At 24.8% G+C, this 15,612-nt stretch overlaps 1 protein-coding gene across 1 annotated transcript in view; it reads left to right on the forward strand.

The window, feature by feature from the left end:
* Window positions 1-15,612, forward strand: part of LOC129956899 (gamma-tubulin complex component 5-like) — a 40,024-nt gene that overhangs the window by 10,885 nt on the left and 13,527 nt on the right. The window contains exons 5-14 of the mRNA XM_056068912.1: window positions 150-241; window positions 2,560-2,861; window positions 3,267-3,356; window positions 6,100-6,193; window positions 7,970-8,168; window positions 9,044-9,243; window positions 10,497-10,609; window positions 11,277-11,476; window positions 11,934-12,192; window positions 14,375-14,537. Coding sequence (XP_055924887.1) covers window positions 150-241; window positions 2,560-2,861; window positions 3,267-3,356; window positions 6,100-6,193; window positions 7,970-8,168; window positions 9,044-9,243; window positions 10,497-10,609; window positions 11,277-11,476; window positions 11,934-12,192; window positions 14,375-14,537 — 1,712 coding nt within the window. The remainder of the gene's footprint in view (window positions 1-149; window positions 242-2,559; window positions 2,862-3,266; window positions 3,357-6,099; window positions 6,194-7,969; window positions 8,169-9,043; window positions 9,244-10,496; window positions 10,610-11,276; window positions 11,477-11,933; window positions 12,193-14,374; window positions 14,538-15,612) is intronic.

The raw sequence follows: 15,612 nt of genomic DNA on the forward strand, positions 1-15,612 counted from the left end.
TGCCCTAACTCTTACCAGTTGTAAATTTATCATTTTATTTGGCTTTATTAAATAATAATGCTTTTTAGCTCAATTATCAACCTATTCTCATTCATTTACATTATCTATTTGCTTTTATTGAGAAATTATCATGATGCTTTGCTTTCTAGATAATGGAGAAGAATCTTTAAGTTTTGATTGGTCTGCATATCTTCATGAAGATGACATCAATCTTCAGCCTTTCTCTGATGCTAGTTCTGAAGTTAGTTTGCTTGTATCAGTCTCCTCCTATGTCTTTAAAACAGATTTTAGTTTTCTTAATTGTATGCATTGCTACCGATATATGTTGAAAATCGAAAAATATTGTCAAATATAGTTACTTTGCTGTAATTTGTTTGAGAAACATAGATATGTGATCTGATTTTAACAATATATTTTTGCATTTGAGTATTTGTGCTTTGTAAGTATTATACAGTAACTCTCTCTATGAAATGCTGTGTTTTTCTTAAAAGAATGATCTTCCCCTTTTCTCAGAATAATTTAATTTTTGGAGTTTAAAAAAATTAAATTTTGAGCATAAAATTTAGAAAATGTTATGAGTATTATCTTTATTATAAACTAGTCATCTCTGATAACCAGCTGATTCATCTGGAAAATTGGTTCTATTCATTTCAGATAAATTGTTTAGATATAACTTCATGTCCATGATTCCACCAAATTATCAAATATTAGAGTTATGTTATTTTAATTATCTTGCTTAAATACTGTTTATTATGCATATGAACCTTCCTGCTGGAGACTGATCCCATAACATTATAGAACTATTAAACACATAAATGTACTGCTTATGTATCTTCTAAATTCTGTGTATTATAATTTCACTTTTTAACTAAATAAAAAAGTGAAGTTTAAATGGATATTAAACAAAATTCTTCTTTAGCTTTCAGCTTATCTTCTTTAGCTTTTAGAGAAAGTCATGCAATGAAATATTTGATGAAGTAATGAAATTTGATTTGAATTTCAGAGCAATAATGCAGTCTGTTGTTGGAAATTAGGAGGGTAAAAAAATCCAAAATTCAGGAAAATTTTAAATGACTATTATTTAAAGGACAGTTTTTTAAAATTCTGCAATGATGTAATACTAATTTTTGTACAATAATATTTTCCGCACTTCTGACAGAAAATACCAAAATTTAACTTAATGTTATTAATTAAAATTACAAAAAAAAAAAGTGCATTGTTTCTTCCATGCTCCAAGTTCTAATTTTCTGCTTTACAGAGTATATACGTATGTGCGAAAATCAGTTGCTGTAAGTCAAATGGTCTGGCTTGTAAAATGCCAATACACACATATTCATCTTTATTATTAGTAGATATGAATGTTTTTTACTTTATAGCTTGTAATAATTAATTAAAACAAACTAATAATTCATATTTGTATTGAAATTTTCATTTAGAGATAAATAAGCTATTGTGATGCCATTAGAGTACTCTCAGAGAGTAGAATTAAAAAGCATGAATATTGGTTGATTATTTATGAAATGATTGATTTTGCTTTAAAAAGTACTTTAGTGTTTTTTTTTTATTTGTTTTTTTTATTTACAGATTACATAGAACAGCAAAAATTAACACTGGAGACAACATTTTTTGAATTTAGTAAATGAGAAAACAAAAGCATACCAAGTTTTATAATTAAACATTTTTTATATATATTGAAAACTATTTCCAAATTTTATCTTTACTTATATTTCTGACTGAACTGTAATAATCAATAAGCACAATTCTTCAATTAAATTATTTCTTCAGTGTAAATATGCTAATTTGTATTCTGATGATAAAGACAAACATTTTTGTTTGAAATATTGTCTTTAAAAAAAATGTAATATTTCTTTTATATATATTTAAATCCAGTGTATTGTACAAATAAAACTTCTTGTACAAATAAAAATATTGAGCATAAATGTATTATATCATAAATCATTGCCTCTTTGATTTTTCTGCTCATAACTTTCTAGTAGAAAAATATATTGTGATTGTTTTTCTTTAAAAAAAAGTCAAAAGTTTTCTTTAACCAAAAAAAAAAAAAAAAGTGAACAAACAATGAAAAGTGGTATTACTTAATAACAAATGAAAAAGTGTGGCATAAAAATGTTATTTAGTACATTTTATTGAAACATTTGAAATCAACAAAATTTCTTAAAACTTTTTTTTATTTACAAATATTAAAAAGATGTAGCAACCTTCAATGATAACCTTCAATTTTTTTTATAATCTTTTTTGGGACTGTCATTCATTATTTAAGAAGCTTTGCTATATATAATATTGATGTATGTAAAAAGGTAAAAATATTCAGATGTGTAATGAATTGCTAAAACTGGAAAAAAATTGCTGCGAATACAGAATTGAAAGTTTGATTTCAATATTGAAAAATTTAGACAGAGAAAATCTTTACACAAGTTAATAATAATAATCAAATTGTTAAACTTTTACATTTTAATTAATTACAATATTTTTACTTAGTTTGAAAAAGGAAATGGTTATATTCATTCATGCTATATTTTTTTAACACATTACTTTCAGTTTTCCCAGTCAGATGAGTCTACAACTGATTCTCCATCTAATGAAGACTCATTGGACAGTCTTCCTGACCCTCTTCTGCGACCACCCACCAGGGATGATTCAGGGTTGGGCATCAGTCCTGACAGTTGCTCTGGAACATCCCAGCATTTTCATGTGCCTGGATCTTCTCAAGAATATCTTCTTGTTCCTTCTAAGCGGGAGAAACACCATCTGACCTTTTATCCTTATTGGATTCCTAAATATCAGAAGAGTAATGGATCTTGTCCCTATAATTTATTGACAATGAACTTCACTAAAATATGGTAAGAAATAATTTCCATAACATTTTTTATTTTATTCGATCTTTTAGAAGTGTAATATATGTTCTTTATGTCTCCTTTTACTTGTATTTGTTCTTAATATGATTTTTTTACAAGGAAGTATAAAGCAAAAGGATTATTTGTGATAAATATAACTCTTGATACCACTTTAAGAAAACTTTAGAAATATCTGCAAAAAAGTTTCACTATCTAGTTATTTTTTTAACTGCATTTCAATTACATAACATTGCATTTTCAAATTTTTAATTAAGTTGAGATTTTTTGTCTGTAGTTATTCATAGTCATACATTTTATGAATCTTGAAATCATCTTTAGAATAAGACATGAAAATGTCAATTCTTTTTGTTATAAAATGTAGCATTGCAATCTTTATTTGCTGTTTTTCAGGAATGATCACATAGCTAGTCAAAATCTATTGTCTATAGTTGAGAAGAAATCAGTACTACATGAAAGGAATGTCATCAAAGAAATTCTGTGGTAATTACTTTATTTGATTTTTTGGAAATATTTTTTTTAAATGTTTTGTCTGCATTTTTACTATAAAAGTGTAATAAAAATTAATATTATTAGCATATTAAAATTATACTGGTATAATCATTAAAATATTTTTGTGTTCAATGTAGTTGGATAAAATGTTTGTGATGTATAAATTTAAAAGTAAAACAATTGTGTTCCATGTTTAAAATCTCTTGCATATTATTTGTAATTATTGCAATTGTGCAGTTATCTGTAATGCTAAGAACTATTCCTTTTGCTGTCTGAAATATTTTTTTTAAAATATTGTCTTGAATTATATAATTCTGGTTGTTATATTGAAAATTTAATTGTTTTTTAATACTTTAAATTTTAATTAGTCTCTTTAATATTGTTTTCTGTTTGCATTGAACTCATTTTTGATTATCATTATTATTAGAATATGTCATTTTGTCATTTCTTAACTGAATCGGTATTATATTTAGCTAGTTTTACTTAAATGATTAATTTGATTATTTTAAAATTTATTAATAAATATGTGCACTCATGCGTTGGTAAAACTAAATGTCTTACATATTTATATCAAAAAGAAATTAATGTATTTTATAATAAATGGCTTTAAAATTTCCTTTTGAATTTTTGTAATCTGTGATTTTGATATCTTGAGACTTTTAATTGGAAATTTAATAATAGTTTTTAAATGAAAGTCATCTTTTTCTATTTAATTATAGAATCAAAAGCTGATTTACAATATTTTGTGCTCAAAACATATGCACAAAATGCAATGTTAACATATGTTAAATGACATGTTAACATGTTAGATAACTTATAAAATAAGATATTAAATGACATATGAATATGCAATGTGTCATATTGTGCAATACTTAGTCATCTGTTTAGATAATATGCAGAATTAAATTTACTATGCAATTATGATATCTTATAAAATTCAAATTCCATTCAAGTTTTTTGGGAATGTTATAAAACTGTGCCCTTTTCCTCTAAACTGGCAGGGAAATGAAGCAGCTGGTTTTGTTTTTAATTATTTATTTCTCTTTCTTCCAGAGTTAACATTTATCTAATTTTTAATCTGCTGGTTTCTTTTCTTTTTTTTTTTAATTTGATTTAATATTTTGAGTATTGAAAATGATTTCAATTTTAAAATTGGGATCTTTTGATTAATTTACTCCATATGTATATGTTATCATATCAGGTATTGTCTATCTGCCACAAAAACTCGTATTGCCAAATGTCTTTATTTGCAGTGGTCGCTATAGGAATAGGTACCGTGTGAGGAGTCCATGGTAATAGTTCGTGAAAGTTTCTTATGTTGGCATGCTTAATGTGGAATTGGCTACATATATATCTCATTTAATTCATGAAAACAAATTATTTGAATGCCTTGAATTTTGAAAATAATCTGATATTCCTATCCTTTATAGGAAGAGTAGTATGAATGAAATGGGAAAATTAGATAATTGTTTGTATACATAATATAATGAAAAAAATCAATTAAGAAATATAAAATAATGTTAGATTAGTTTATGCCAAAAAATTAGCCATTGTCATTTTAATTATTCAAATTCAGATAAGCAATTTTAAACCAAATTCTCTAGGTAAACATGAGATAACATATCTATTTGAACAAAATAAATAATAGTCTAATTAATTGTAATTATTTCCTAGTTTTTGCAAAAAACTTATTTATTAATCTAATTATTCACTTGTCAAATTAATTAATCACTTGTTTATCAACCTAATATCAAGTAAAATGTTAAGTATGCATGAAACCTTTTGGAAATCGATGCTTATTTACTTTCTTTGAACTATATATTTTCCTGCACACAAAATTAGTAACTACCATACTAAAGAAAAAGCATTTAAAAATTGTTTATAATTGCATTTGGTTTGTAACTTAATTTTAATATATACGTACTTTCTAAAATATAATTAACTTTGCAAAGTTTTTTTTGCATATATTTTCATATTTTTAAAACAATTCAACTACACATTGCTCATGCCATAGACCCTGCACTTAAAAAGAAACTCAAATAAAACTATTTTTTAATTTTATTTTAAATATCACTTTAAACTATTTCCAATTGAAAAGTTGCAGATTTACTTTAAATAGTATTCCTGGTGATCAAATAATCATTTTCCCTTACTGGAAAACAAAACTGAAAAATTACAATTTTTTTTTTTTTTTTTTTTTTTTTTTTTTTTTTAAGAATTGTCATTTCAAGCAATAGACTGAAAAATTACCTTTTGTGTTCAATTAATATCAGAATTCTGTATCAGTATAGTAGTAAAAAGGCAATTCTCGGAACTATACAATCCAATGTTATGTACAATTTTATGTGCTTCCGATTTTAAAATCTTTTCGTAATATATCAAAATTTAAGAAGAAAAAAAAAAAAAAAAGATTTAAGAACTAAAAAAATTAATAATGAAATGAATTCATTTTAACCAGAAAAAAAAGCTTTATATAATTTAAAAGAAATCAGTCAAGTGAATATAAAAACATGTACAACTGCTGTTAAAGTGAGAAGAAAGATCAACAGTTCTTTTACCTTATCACATTAGTGCCAAGAATAAGATAAATTTCAGATCTCCAAGTTCTTGTGGTGAACAAAACAAGAATGCTGAATGTGCTTGTATATTTTCAACTGTGTGAATTTCTTTAACTTGGAGCAGATTTTACCTAAATTTCTTTTATGGATATTAAGATTTTTGTTTATATTTTCAGGATGCTATGTGGTGTAAAGGAATTATTTATTGCTCGCTGGGATGGCAGAAAATTTATACCATATTCACAGATACATCTCACCAATTTGACTTCAGTAAGTTTTTTCAAAAAAATATCTATAACTTTTTCTTTTGAATGTATAATGGGATAATATAATAATAGTATTTAAGGAAATTACTTATTTAATTTATGTGACAGCTCCATAAAAAAGGATTGCATTAGATATCTGTTTAAAATTTCATTTACTTAAATAGATCTTTTTTAATGTTTTAATTTTTGCTTTTTTATTTGAATTAATATAATTTTAATATAATAAGTAAAAATTCTTAAAAATTTTATTTTTATATGATTAAGTTACCATATTGTTACTTAATAGGCGCCAATTCTTACTCGGTTTTTCAAATTTTACTTAAAAGGGAAAAATAACAGATTTTCAAAATAATTGTTTCAAATATCAATTATTCTGAATACCTTCCATATCTGGGAATACCTCTGAATACCTTCCATATCTACATTTTGATATGAATATGAAACTCCCATATTCATATCAAAATGTAGAGGGAGAGTTAGGGAAAGTTCGCTACTGATTAAAAAAATTCACTCCCTCCCTGTCCTTTCCTCTGGTGGAATTTGATAAATTGAAGTATGTAGAGTATTACTGTTAAAAAATGATATGTAATAATGAAAAGGCTGTTTAAATACATTTTATCAATAAAAATTTTAGAATTTGAAGCAAATGATGAAATTATTAAAGAAATTGAGCATACATCTAAAATCTCCTTCAGTAATTAAAATTTTCATTTCAATTGCATTTAATAGAAATTAAAAATCGTTGCAACTTAACATTTTTTTAAAAATTAGACCTGAGAAATATAGTTTATAAAACTAAAATATATAGTTTTTAAAAATATATAGTTTATAAAACTGCAGTTCACAAATCTGAATAGATATCAGGAGATAATTTATGTAATATCAATCAGAGTGTATGGAATTAAGCATGTTACAATCTTTTAAAATAATATAATAAAAAAAAGTAATATGCTTATTGAAGATTGAAACTTGGAAGAATGGCTCATGGTATGGTACCATATCAGAATCAGAAGTGACAAATTATGGCAAAAGATTCTAAATAAATAATAATCAAGAGAGATTAGTGTTGAGACAAAAAATTCCAATATACTATTAAGCAAAATTGAATTTTTTTACATTAATTAAATAAACAAAAACAGATATAAGGAGAAAATTTAAACTTTTTGCAATCTTGTGGTCTGATTAAATCAGAAATCCTTTCTGATATGTATACATTTCATGTAATAATATTTATTTTCTAATTGACTTGATTAATTATTTAATAAAATATATTCAAAGAAATATTTAGAATATTATTTATTCTATTGGTATAATTATGAAGGTAATTAAGTCTATTTTAATTTATGATCAAACAATTAATATATTTTTTCAAAAATTTCCATATATATTTCATGATTATAAAGAGTTACCATTTAAATTAAAATCATTTTTAAAATCAAATTAAAGTTTAAAGTTCCTTTTCAGTTGAATCTTTAGAATATGATTTTTTTCCCCTCTTTCAATGTAGTTCTTTAAATATTAGATTGTTTCCAAAAGAGAATATATAAAAATTGTTTATTTTCTTCTTTATCCTCTGCTCTGAAAAAAAGAGAAATTATATAAATTCTGTGAATTTTCTGTTATAATTTTATGCATAATTAATTGCATAATAACCTTATACTTGTTGAAGTTAAAAAGTCATTTAAATCTTTTGAATTAAATTGGCTTTAATATTTTTTTTATATAATTATACATTTTTTGAAAATTCTACACGTATAATTAATTATATATTGTTTTTCAGAATACGCTATATATTGCTTTGAGTGAATTCTGTTACTATGCTACAAAACAGATGCTGCTTAAAGACTTTTTATATAAGGATTTATTGGATGCTTCCCAACACTGTCATACTTATCAAGCATATGCTCATTCTTTATTAGAAGAATTGCAAAAAATTCAAAATTTAGTGAGTCATTTTGATGAGAAATTAAGAAAAGGAAGTAAGTGTTTTACCTCACTCTTTACTTTCTTTGAAATCATGCAATTTTTAAAAATCTTTTTAATATAAAATCACAAAATTTTCATGATTTTCTTGGTTAAGTTTTTATTGCTTTAAATATTGTTAAAGTTTGAATAATGCATATATAATCAGTGCAGCATCTTTTCAATAAATGTTGAATATGGTAGTTAACATTTTTCTTATATAATGTATCAATATATGCTTATCAAGAGAAATTTTATCTTTACTTTTTGGCTTATGGAACTATCAGATCAGCAAATAAATAAGATTTTTTTTTTTTTCGTGGACTTAATCTGTAAGATACCATATTCGTTCAGTGTATACTTTTTTATTTCCCTGTCACATTCATTTTCTTTGTGGTATGGCAATTGCAATGAAGAAAAATAAAAGTAGTATCTACTGATGGTAGGTTGATATAACAGATCTTCTTTCACAATAACTTGAAAAGAGTAAATAGTTTTTTCATCAAAATCATGACTGTAAGAGGTGTTGGAGTTTTACTTTGATCTTATAATATAATCTGTACAAAAAATAAATGAAATTTTATCATCTGTATATACTTTTCAGTTATACTTTTCTGTATATACAAGCTATCAGTTATATACTTTTTTTTCTTTCTGAACAAAAAATGTTGAATAAGAAAATAATAAGTTTTTATTCCGAATTTTTGTTAGTCCTAAATTGTAGTTTTATTTTTCTCTGAAATTGATTTAATTTTGCCACTGTATATTTCTAATGTAGTTTATGAATATATATCATAAAATCTGTATGTATAGTTATATAAATAACTGGGGGGAAAATCATGTCTTTATACTTTTCAAAAAAAGATATTTCACATTTAAATTTTTTTTTCAGATGAAGTTTTTACATTGCTATCCCTCAAGCACAAAATGCAGCCACTTTTTAATGAAATTGACCTTTTATATAACATTCATATGGAAATGACATCTTCGACTCGTGATGTTCAAGAACCTTTCCTCAAAGCTTGCACAGTACTGAATATTTTATGGAAGCTTCTTTATCACAGTAGTTTACTGGAAAAAACATCTCTTTCGGTATGTGAATTTGTTACTTTTCCCTTCTTATAGAGATTTTACAAAAACATGTTTGAAATAAAATTATATTATATAAAATTTTAAATAATAAATTTAATTCTTAATTCTTAAACTTATATTCTTGGGAATGAAATAATATTCTAAAAATTGATTTGCTTTTATGTACATAGATTGCATGAATTTAATTTAAGAAAAAGATATTAAAAAAAACTCGCAGTTCTTAGAATAAAGAAATCCAGGTTGACCATTTAAAATTTTTTTTATAAACAGTTCAGTTTCTTTTTATTATAATGGGACTTGCTGGTAGAATCTGAATTTCAGTGCCTCATTCCATAAAGCATCTGTGATGCACACTGAATTCGTTTTCCGTCCTATAATATGTCACAGAAATTTGGAAAAAGAATTTCTAACACCTATATTGTTTGTTTTTGTTGTTGTTGTTGTTGTTGTTTGTTTCTTCAAAATTAGGATGTTTGTAAAAAATAACATTAAAATGGGACAAAATCTAGCTAAAAAAATTATAAAACAATTTGACATGTAGTGAAAGTAATTAAGAAAAAAAACTGTGATAAAACTTTGTGGGTATGAGCTATTTATTCATATTTTTAATTTGAGGGAATCAAGGCAGCACAGAAAGTGGAAAGAAAGCAGATAATTTCAATTAATCTTTTATGTATCATATATACAAAGAGAAAAAGAAAGAACTACATCTATAAATATTACTAATGCAGCACAAAATGTTGTAATAATATAAAATGCATCCTTAAATTTTCCTTTTTAGTTTCATATATGTAACAAAAAAATTACAGATTGCATGTTTATTTTTATGTTCTCATTATTTTTTTAAATTTAATTCTGAATTCAAACTGATATTTCTAGATTCGATTTTTAAAGGCATTTAATTCTTAGATATATCCTTAAAATATTTTGACAAATTACTGATCAAATTTGGGCTTAAATTCATTGTAAATAAATAGTGGTGCTGTATAAGTTAGTAATTATAAAAAGGGTTTTTTTTTTTTTTTTTTTTTTTGTACTTGGTTTGAATTCCTTGGTTTAGATTTAGATATTTACTTTTAATAAATGTTTGTTTTGGATTTAACTTTTGCCTTCATATGATGATTGTCAATAAGTTATTATAAAAGCTAGAACCTGGTCTTGTAAATACCTTCCTTTTTTTTTCTTTGTGCTCATTTCTAAAATTTCAGTTCTCATATCACAATTTGTTAAATTTTAAATAATGTTTATTTCAGCTAAAAATTGTGTTAAAAATTTTTCTGAAGACTTGCAAGCCATACTTCACTTTCTTAGAAGAATTAATGATTCTTGGTTCATTTAAAGATCCTTATGAAGAATTTCTAGTCAAGTATGTTTCTGTAATTTGCTTTCTAATTTGGTATGTTTCTGATTTTGGGTGTCTATCCTATAAAGGATATTGGAAAATTTTAATTTAAAATGAAAGTAAGTTGCATAAAATTCATGAACTAATGGTAATAATATTATATACATATGGGTTATTACTTTATAATTTACTTTACTAATATAATACTTTATATTACTTTATAATTTTTATTAATTTAAATTAATTTAATTAAAAATTGATGCAGTGAAATGATTGTTGATGAAATTTATCATAAACAATTAGTATGTAAAAGTTAAAATAACATTGGTTTAGATTTTAGGAGTTATCTAACATAATTAGAGTTTTATTCATAACAAACAGAAGTTTTTCATTTTTAAACTGTTTTAAATTAAATTCATAAATGAAGTAATTCAACATTAAGCATGAAGTGATTTAGTAAATAGGGTTCATATCTAAGATTTTAAAAGATGATAATTAATTAGTTGCATATTTCTTATAATAATTCTTAGAGGTATGACCATACTTATAAATTTATAGAATAGAATTTTTTTTTAATTATTTTTTTCTATAATTTTATTTTATGAACAAAATTTAATTTTTGGATAAAATTAAAACAAAGGTGTTTGTTGAAACCAATAATGAAAATTACTTTTACTTTTTTATTGTTTAGAAGAGAAGATAAGCAACCTACTGAGGAAACATTTTGGGAGTCTGGTTACAGCTTACGATCTTTGCCTCGTGATCTTGAAGAAGAATTTTTCTTAAAATCATTTGTAACAGATATTTTGTGTGCTGGAAAGTCCCTTGAGATTTTTAATATAATCAACTTTTTAAATAATAAGGAGCCCTTTCAAGTTCATGTTGTTAAAGGTCTGTGAATTTTCTATAATTTGTTAAAATTTATGTATCATTGAAATTTGTCTGGGAAAAAAAAGAATATAAAAGTAATCTTATTTTAAAGTATTGCTAATATAATATTAATCTATTAGTTAAATTTATGTATCACTGAATACAAAAGCAAATTTGTATGGGAAAAAAAAGAATATAAAAGGAATCTTGTTTTAAAGTATTGCTAATATAATATTAGTCTAAATTTTGTGACTTAAAGCATATTTTTAAGAAAATGGGCATTCTCTGAAAATTGCATCTTTTTATTTAATTGTAATAAATTGTAATATAATAATGCAAATGCTTCATAATTAATGCAAATTGCTTCTTGTTAATAAATTAAATTTTTCCATTTGTAATTTGTATTTTCATATAGTAGTTAAATGTACTTGCTCTGAGCAATGCAAAGCAAATGATATGTATAATAATTCTTTTTTAGGTGCTATGTACTCAAAATTCATCCATATCTTATGCAAGTTAATTTGCAAAGAAAAACAAAGTCTTCCTTTGAAAACAGATGCCAATTTAACTGAGATGGGAAAAGTAAAAGTTAAAGAACCAGTGTTAGAAGAAACCATATTTCATTTGAGCAGTAGCTTTGCAAAATTTTTTCAACCTAGTGTCAATCCAGCTCATCGATGCGTATCTCAAAGAATTCCAGAATCCTTGTATCCCAAGCAACTAGAAGACACACTCAGGTAAAATTTGATTATTGTCTCTAAAATTTGTTATACACAGGGTGCTCATTCTGATTGTAATCCGATAGCTAATATCTAAACTCTTAAGAGAATATTTTAAATGGCCTAAGTAAATTTATTTTATGTTGCTGAGTCAATAACTGCACATCTGAAAAAATTATTTTAGATAGTTTTAAACCCTTTCATTGGATTATTCCTCAATTATCTTACTGCATTATGCTGAGACAACTATCGATATATCTGAATTTCATTTTGTTCAATCATTTCTCCATTTAAAATAGTTTTTTGATGTGGTTTAAGAATATAAAGATAAATAAGTGTGAAAAAATAGCAAGCAGATTTATCCAATTCCATTTATTTTCATTCTATAAAATTGATTTTTCAATTCTTTTGATAAAGATGTTACTATTCTCAAAAAAGTTATTACATTTCATGTGTAACAATGAAGCCAAATCCACTGCACTTTTCTCAATTACCAATGTTTCCCAGCACAATCTCCTGACAATCGATTAGAAGAATTGATTAGATTTTCTCTGTTGTGTATCTTTTGCATCATATGCTCATCAATAATGCTTTTAAACAGTTTTTCAATAATGCTTTTAAACAGTTCGTTTGCCAAAATCTTTGCTAACGAACTTCTGCATGAAAAGGATTGAAATGATGTTTAAAATTAACCTTTCCACTTATGGATGCTCTGACAGTGATATTATATAGGATGTCTAAAATTTTCTGCATTATCTTTTCTTAATTTTTTTTATTATAAATCTGATCGATTCATTGAATTAGTGTACACATAATGTTTTAACTTTGAATTCCATATCTTCGTCATTTAAGATTTCTTATACCAGAATTTTTATGAGCTCATTTTCTGCTGCATCTAGTTTTGGGACATCTGATCTTGCTGCCTGGATATCAACAATTTTCTACAAATCATAGCCTTCAAGCTAATAGTTTCAGACTTTTCATAAGCTTTGAGAACTTGTACAAATATTATTCTTTATACAAATCTGCAGAAATAACTAATTCTTTTTAATTTGCAGAATTAAACAGTTTTTTTTTTTCTTTTCTTTTTTAAAACTTTCATTATATTGAGAGTCTGTTACTGGCTATTCTTCTTTTAGAAGCTTCAAATTTTAAGGATGGACCCTCCCACCATCTTGATTTTAGATATCCCTAGATTGAACAACCACTTGATGGCAATTAAGCACGGTTGTATGTTTTTGAGAAATGTCTCTAAATTTTCTTTGAAGAAAGGTTTCACATTTCTTTCATTCTGTTATTGACAAAAATTTCCCAATAAACTTCTTCTTATATCCAATAAAGGGATGCAGAAGAATCCGTCCTTCACTAATTTTGTATACCTTCCAAATTCATAACTTTTCTAAAAGTTAAAATTAATTGAACTCCAATACTGCAAGCCAGTAATTCTGACAGGATATTCTAATATTTTCTAAAGAAATTACTTGACTTTTTGCTTGTTTAAAGTATCTGGATGTCTTTTCTATGAACATTTTTTAGAAACAATATAGCTGTCTATGCTGTTTTGTTGGCATCACAAAAGATATGAGATTTATTCTTTCTGTGCAGCCATTGATTTTTGCATATCTAGGAATTTTGATATTTGACAGGTAACTTCAACTCAGCAATTAAAGCTTTGAATCTTCTTTGTATTTCATCCCAACCTTTTTTTGGTTTCCAACTTTCTTGCATAATAAATTTTAAATAATTGTCATAGAATACAAAAATCTGAAATATTTTTGAAGTTATTGATAAGATACTTTTTCTAGTATAAACATCATATTTAAAATTAGCATCTTATTTCAATTGTTTGAATATAAAAACTTTCTTAAGCTTTTTAATTATGAGATTTAATCAGTAATTGATTTGTTACTTGAAAGATTCTACAAATATTTTTCTAAAATTTAAAATTTTTGAAACTTTATTTAAAATGCAAACTAAAGGGTAAATAATTATCCCAAGTTAACTCATTAGTGTGTTTTTGCATTTCAAGTTTTTCAGAATGAATAAGGAAAGGTCTGTATATGAATCTGATAGAATTGGTCATGAATCATAAATTTACGTGTCAGAGTTATTTTTAATGTCCAAGTTAATTTGAGATAATTAAGCATGCAATTGAGTCATTCATAGTGATTTAGAATGACTATATTTAATTTTTTTGCAGGATTTTGGAGAGTTTGGAACCTACACGATTAACCCTTCTTTCCAATAGCATTATGAAGGCATTCACTACTTGTATGGAATTTGCTTACTATCCAGTTTGTCACAGGTTAATAAAATCCTTGAAAAATGATCACTGTATCATTGCACATCTTAATGTTATGCAGGTGATGTATTAATTTTTTTTTTTTTTTTTTACTAATTTTCAGGTGTGTTAGGTAATTTTAGAACTGAAAGATTGTTTATAATAGATTAATTGTTTGTGCTAACATTTTCTTTATGGAAGGTACAAAAATTATACAGACTGATATTTTCTTTTTACATAGTACAATTTCCTTTTCCTGTGCCTAATCTGTAGGAAATTCTAATCATACTTCATATGATTTTATTCCTTTATTGTATTTTATAATTATGTTTGCCATAGTTAAATTGATTTGTTAATATGGAAAGACAGGATCACGGCTATCAACTTCATGGATAGTTGGAATATATAAAATTATTAATTTTTCTAAGACTTAAAGGATGGCAAAACATTTTTCTGTTTCTTCACAGAATTTTACAAATCTTCTGAAGAAGTGAAGAAGCAGTGTTTGTGGCACATTCTTTCATTTTATATTAAATGAAAACAATTTTTTATATTATTATTCATTACTTTGATTTTATAAATGTTTTGTGTTACAAAAGTGTTTTTATTCATTGTTTTACTTTGTTATGCTTAAAAAAGACTTTAATATGTGTTATATGTTTCATATTGTTCTTGAGAAATAATTTTTGTGAAAAACTTTTTTAAAAAGATGAATTTATTTTTAAGTTTGTAAAAGTTGTACTAAATAATGTAATAAATAAGTTTTGTTCTGTCCAAAATGTACAAATTTTGAAAAAAATTTTGCTCTTTTACTGTATTTCCAGTGATTCCTTCAAATAGTTGTATGTTAAAAAAAAAAGGGGGGGGTACAGACCTAAATTTTTCATGACAGAAAAAGAAATTCTAATCATTGACATTAGCATTTATCTGGAAATGATTCTTTCAAAATTAAAAAAGTTTTTGTATTGATGTGTCTTGGAAGATTTATTAAAAAATATTCTTTTTGTGTAAGGATATTTAATGCACATTTATATATCAGAACTTTTTATCCTAAATCTAAATGGGTTCACTTACAAGAATTTAGAATCACAAAAAATTCATAGTCAGATGTAGACTTTTGATAAGCAATAACAGTGGGGAGAAACTCACTACAATTG

The sequence above is a fragment of the Argiope bruennichi genome, chromosome 11, assembly GCF_947563725.1.
Source record: "Argiope bruennichi chromosome 11, qqArgBrue1.1, whole genome shotgun sequence".
In the NCBI taxonomy this organism is placed as follows: Eukaryota; Metazoa; Arthropoda; class Arachnida; order Araneae; family Araneidae; genus Argiope; species Argiope bruennichi.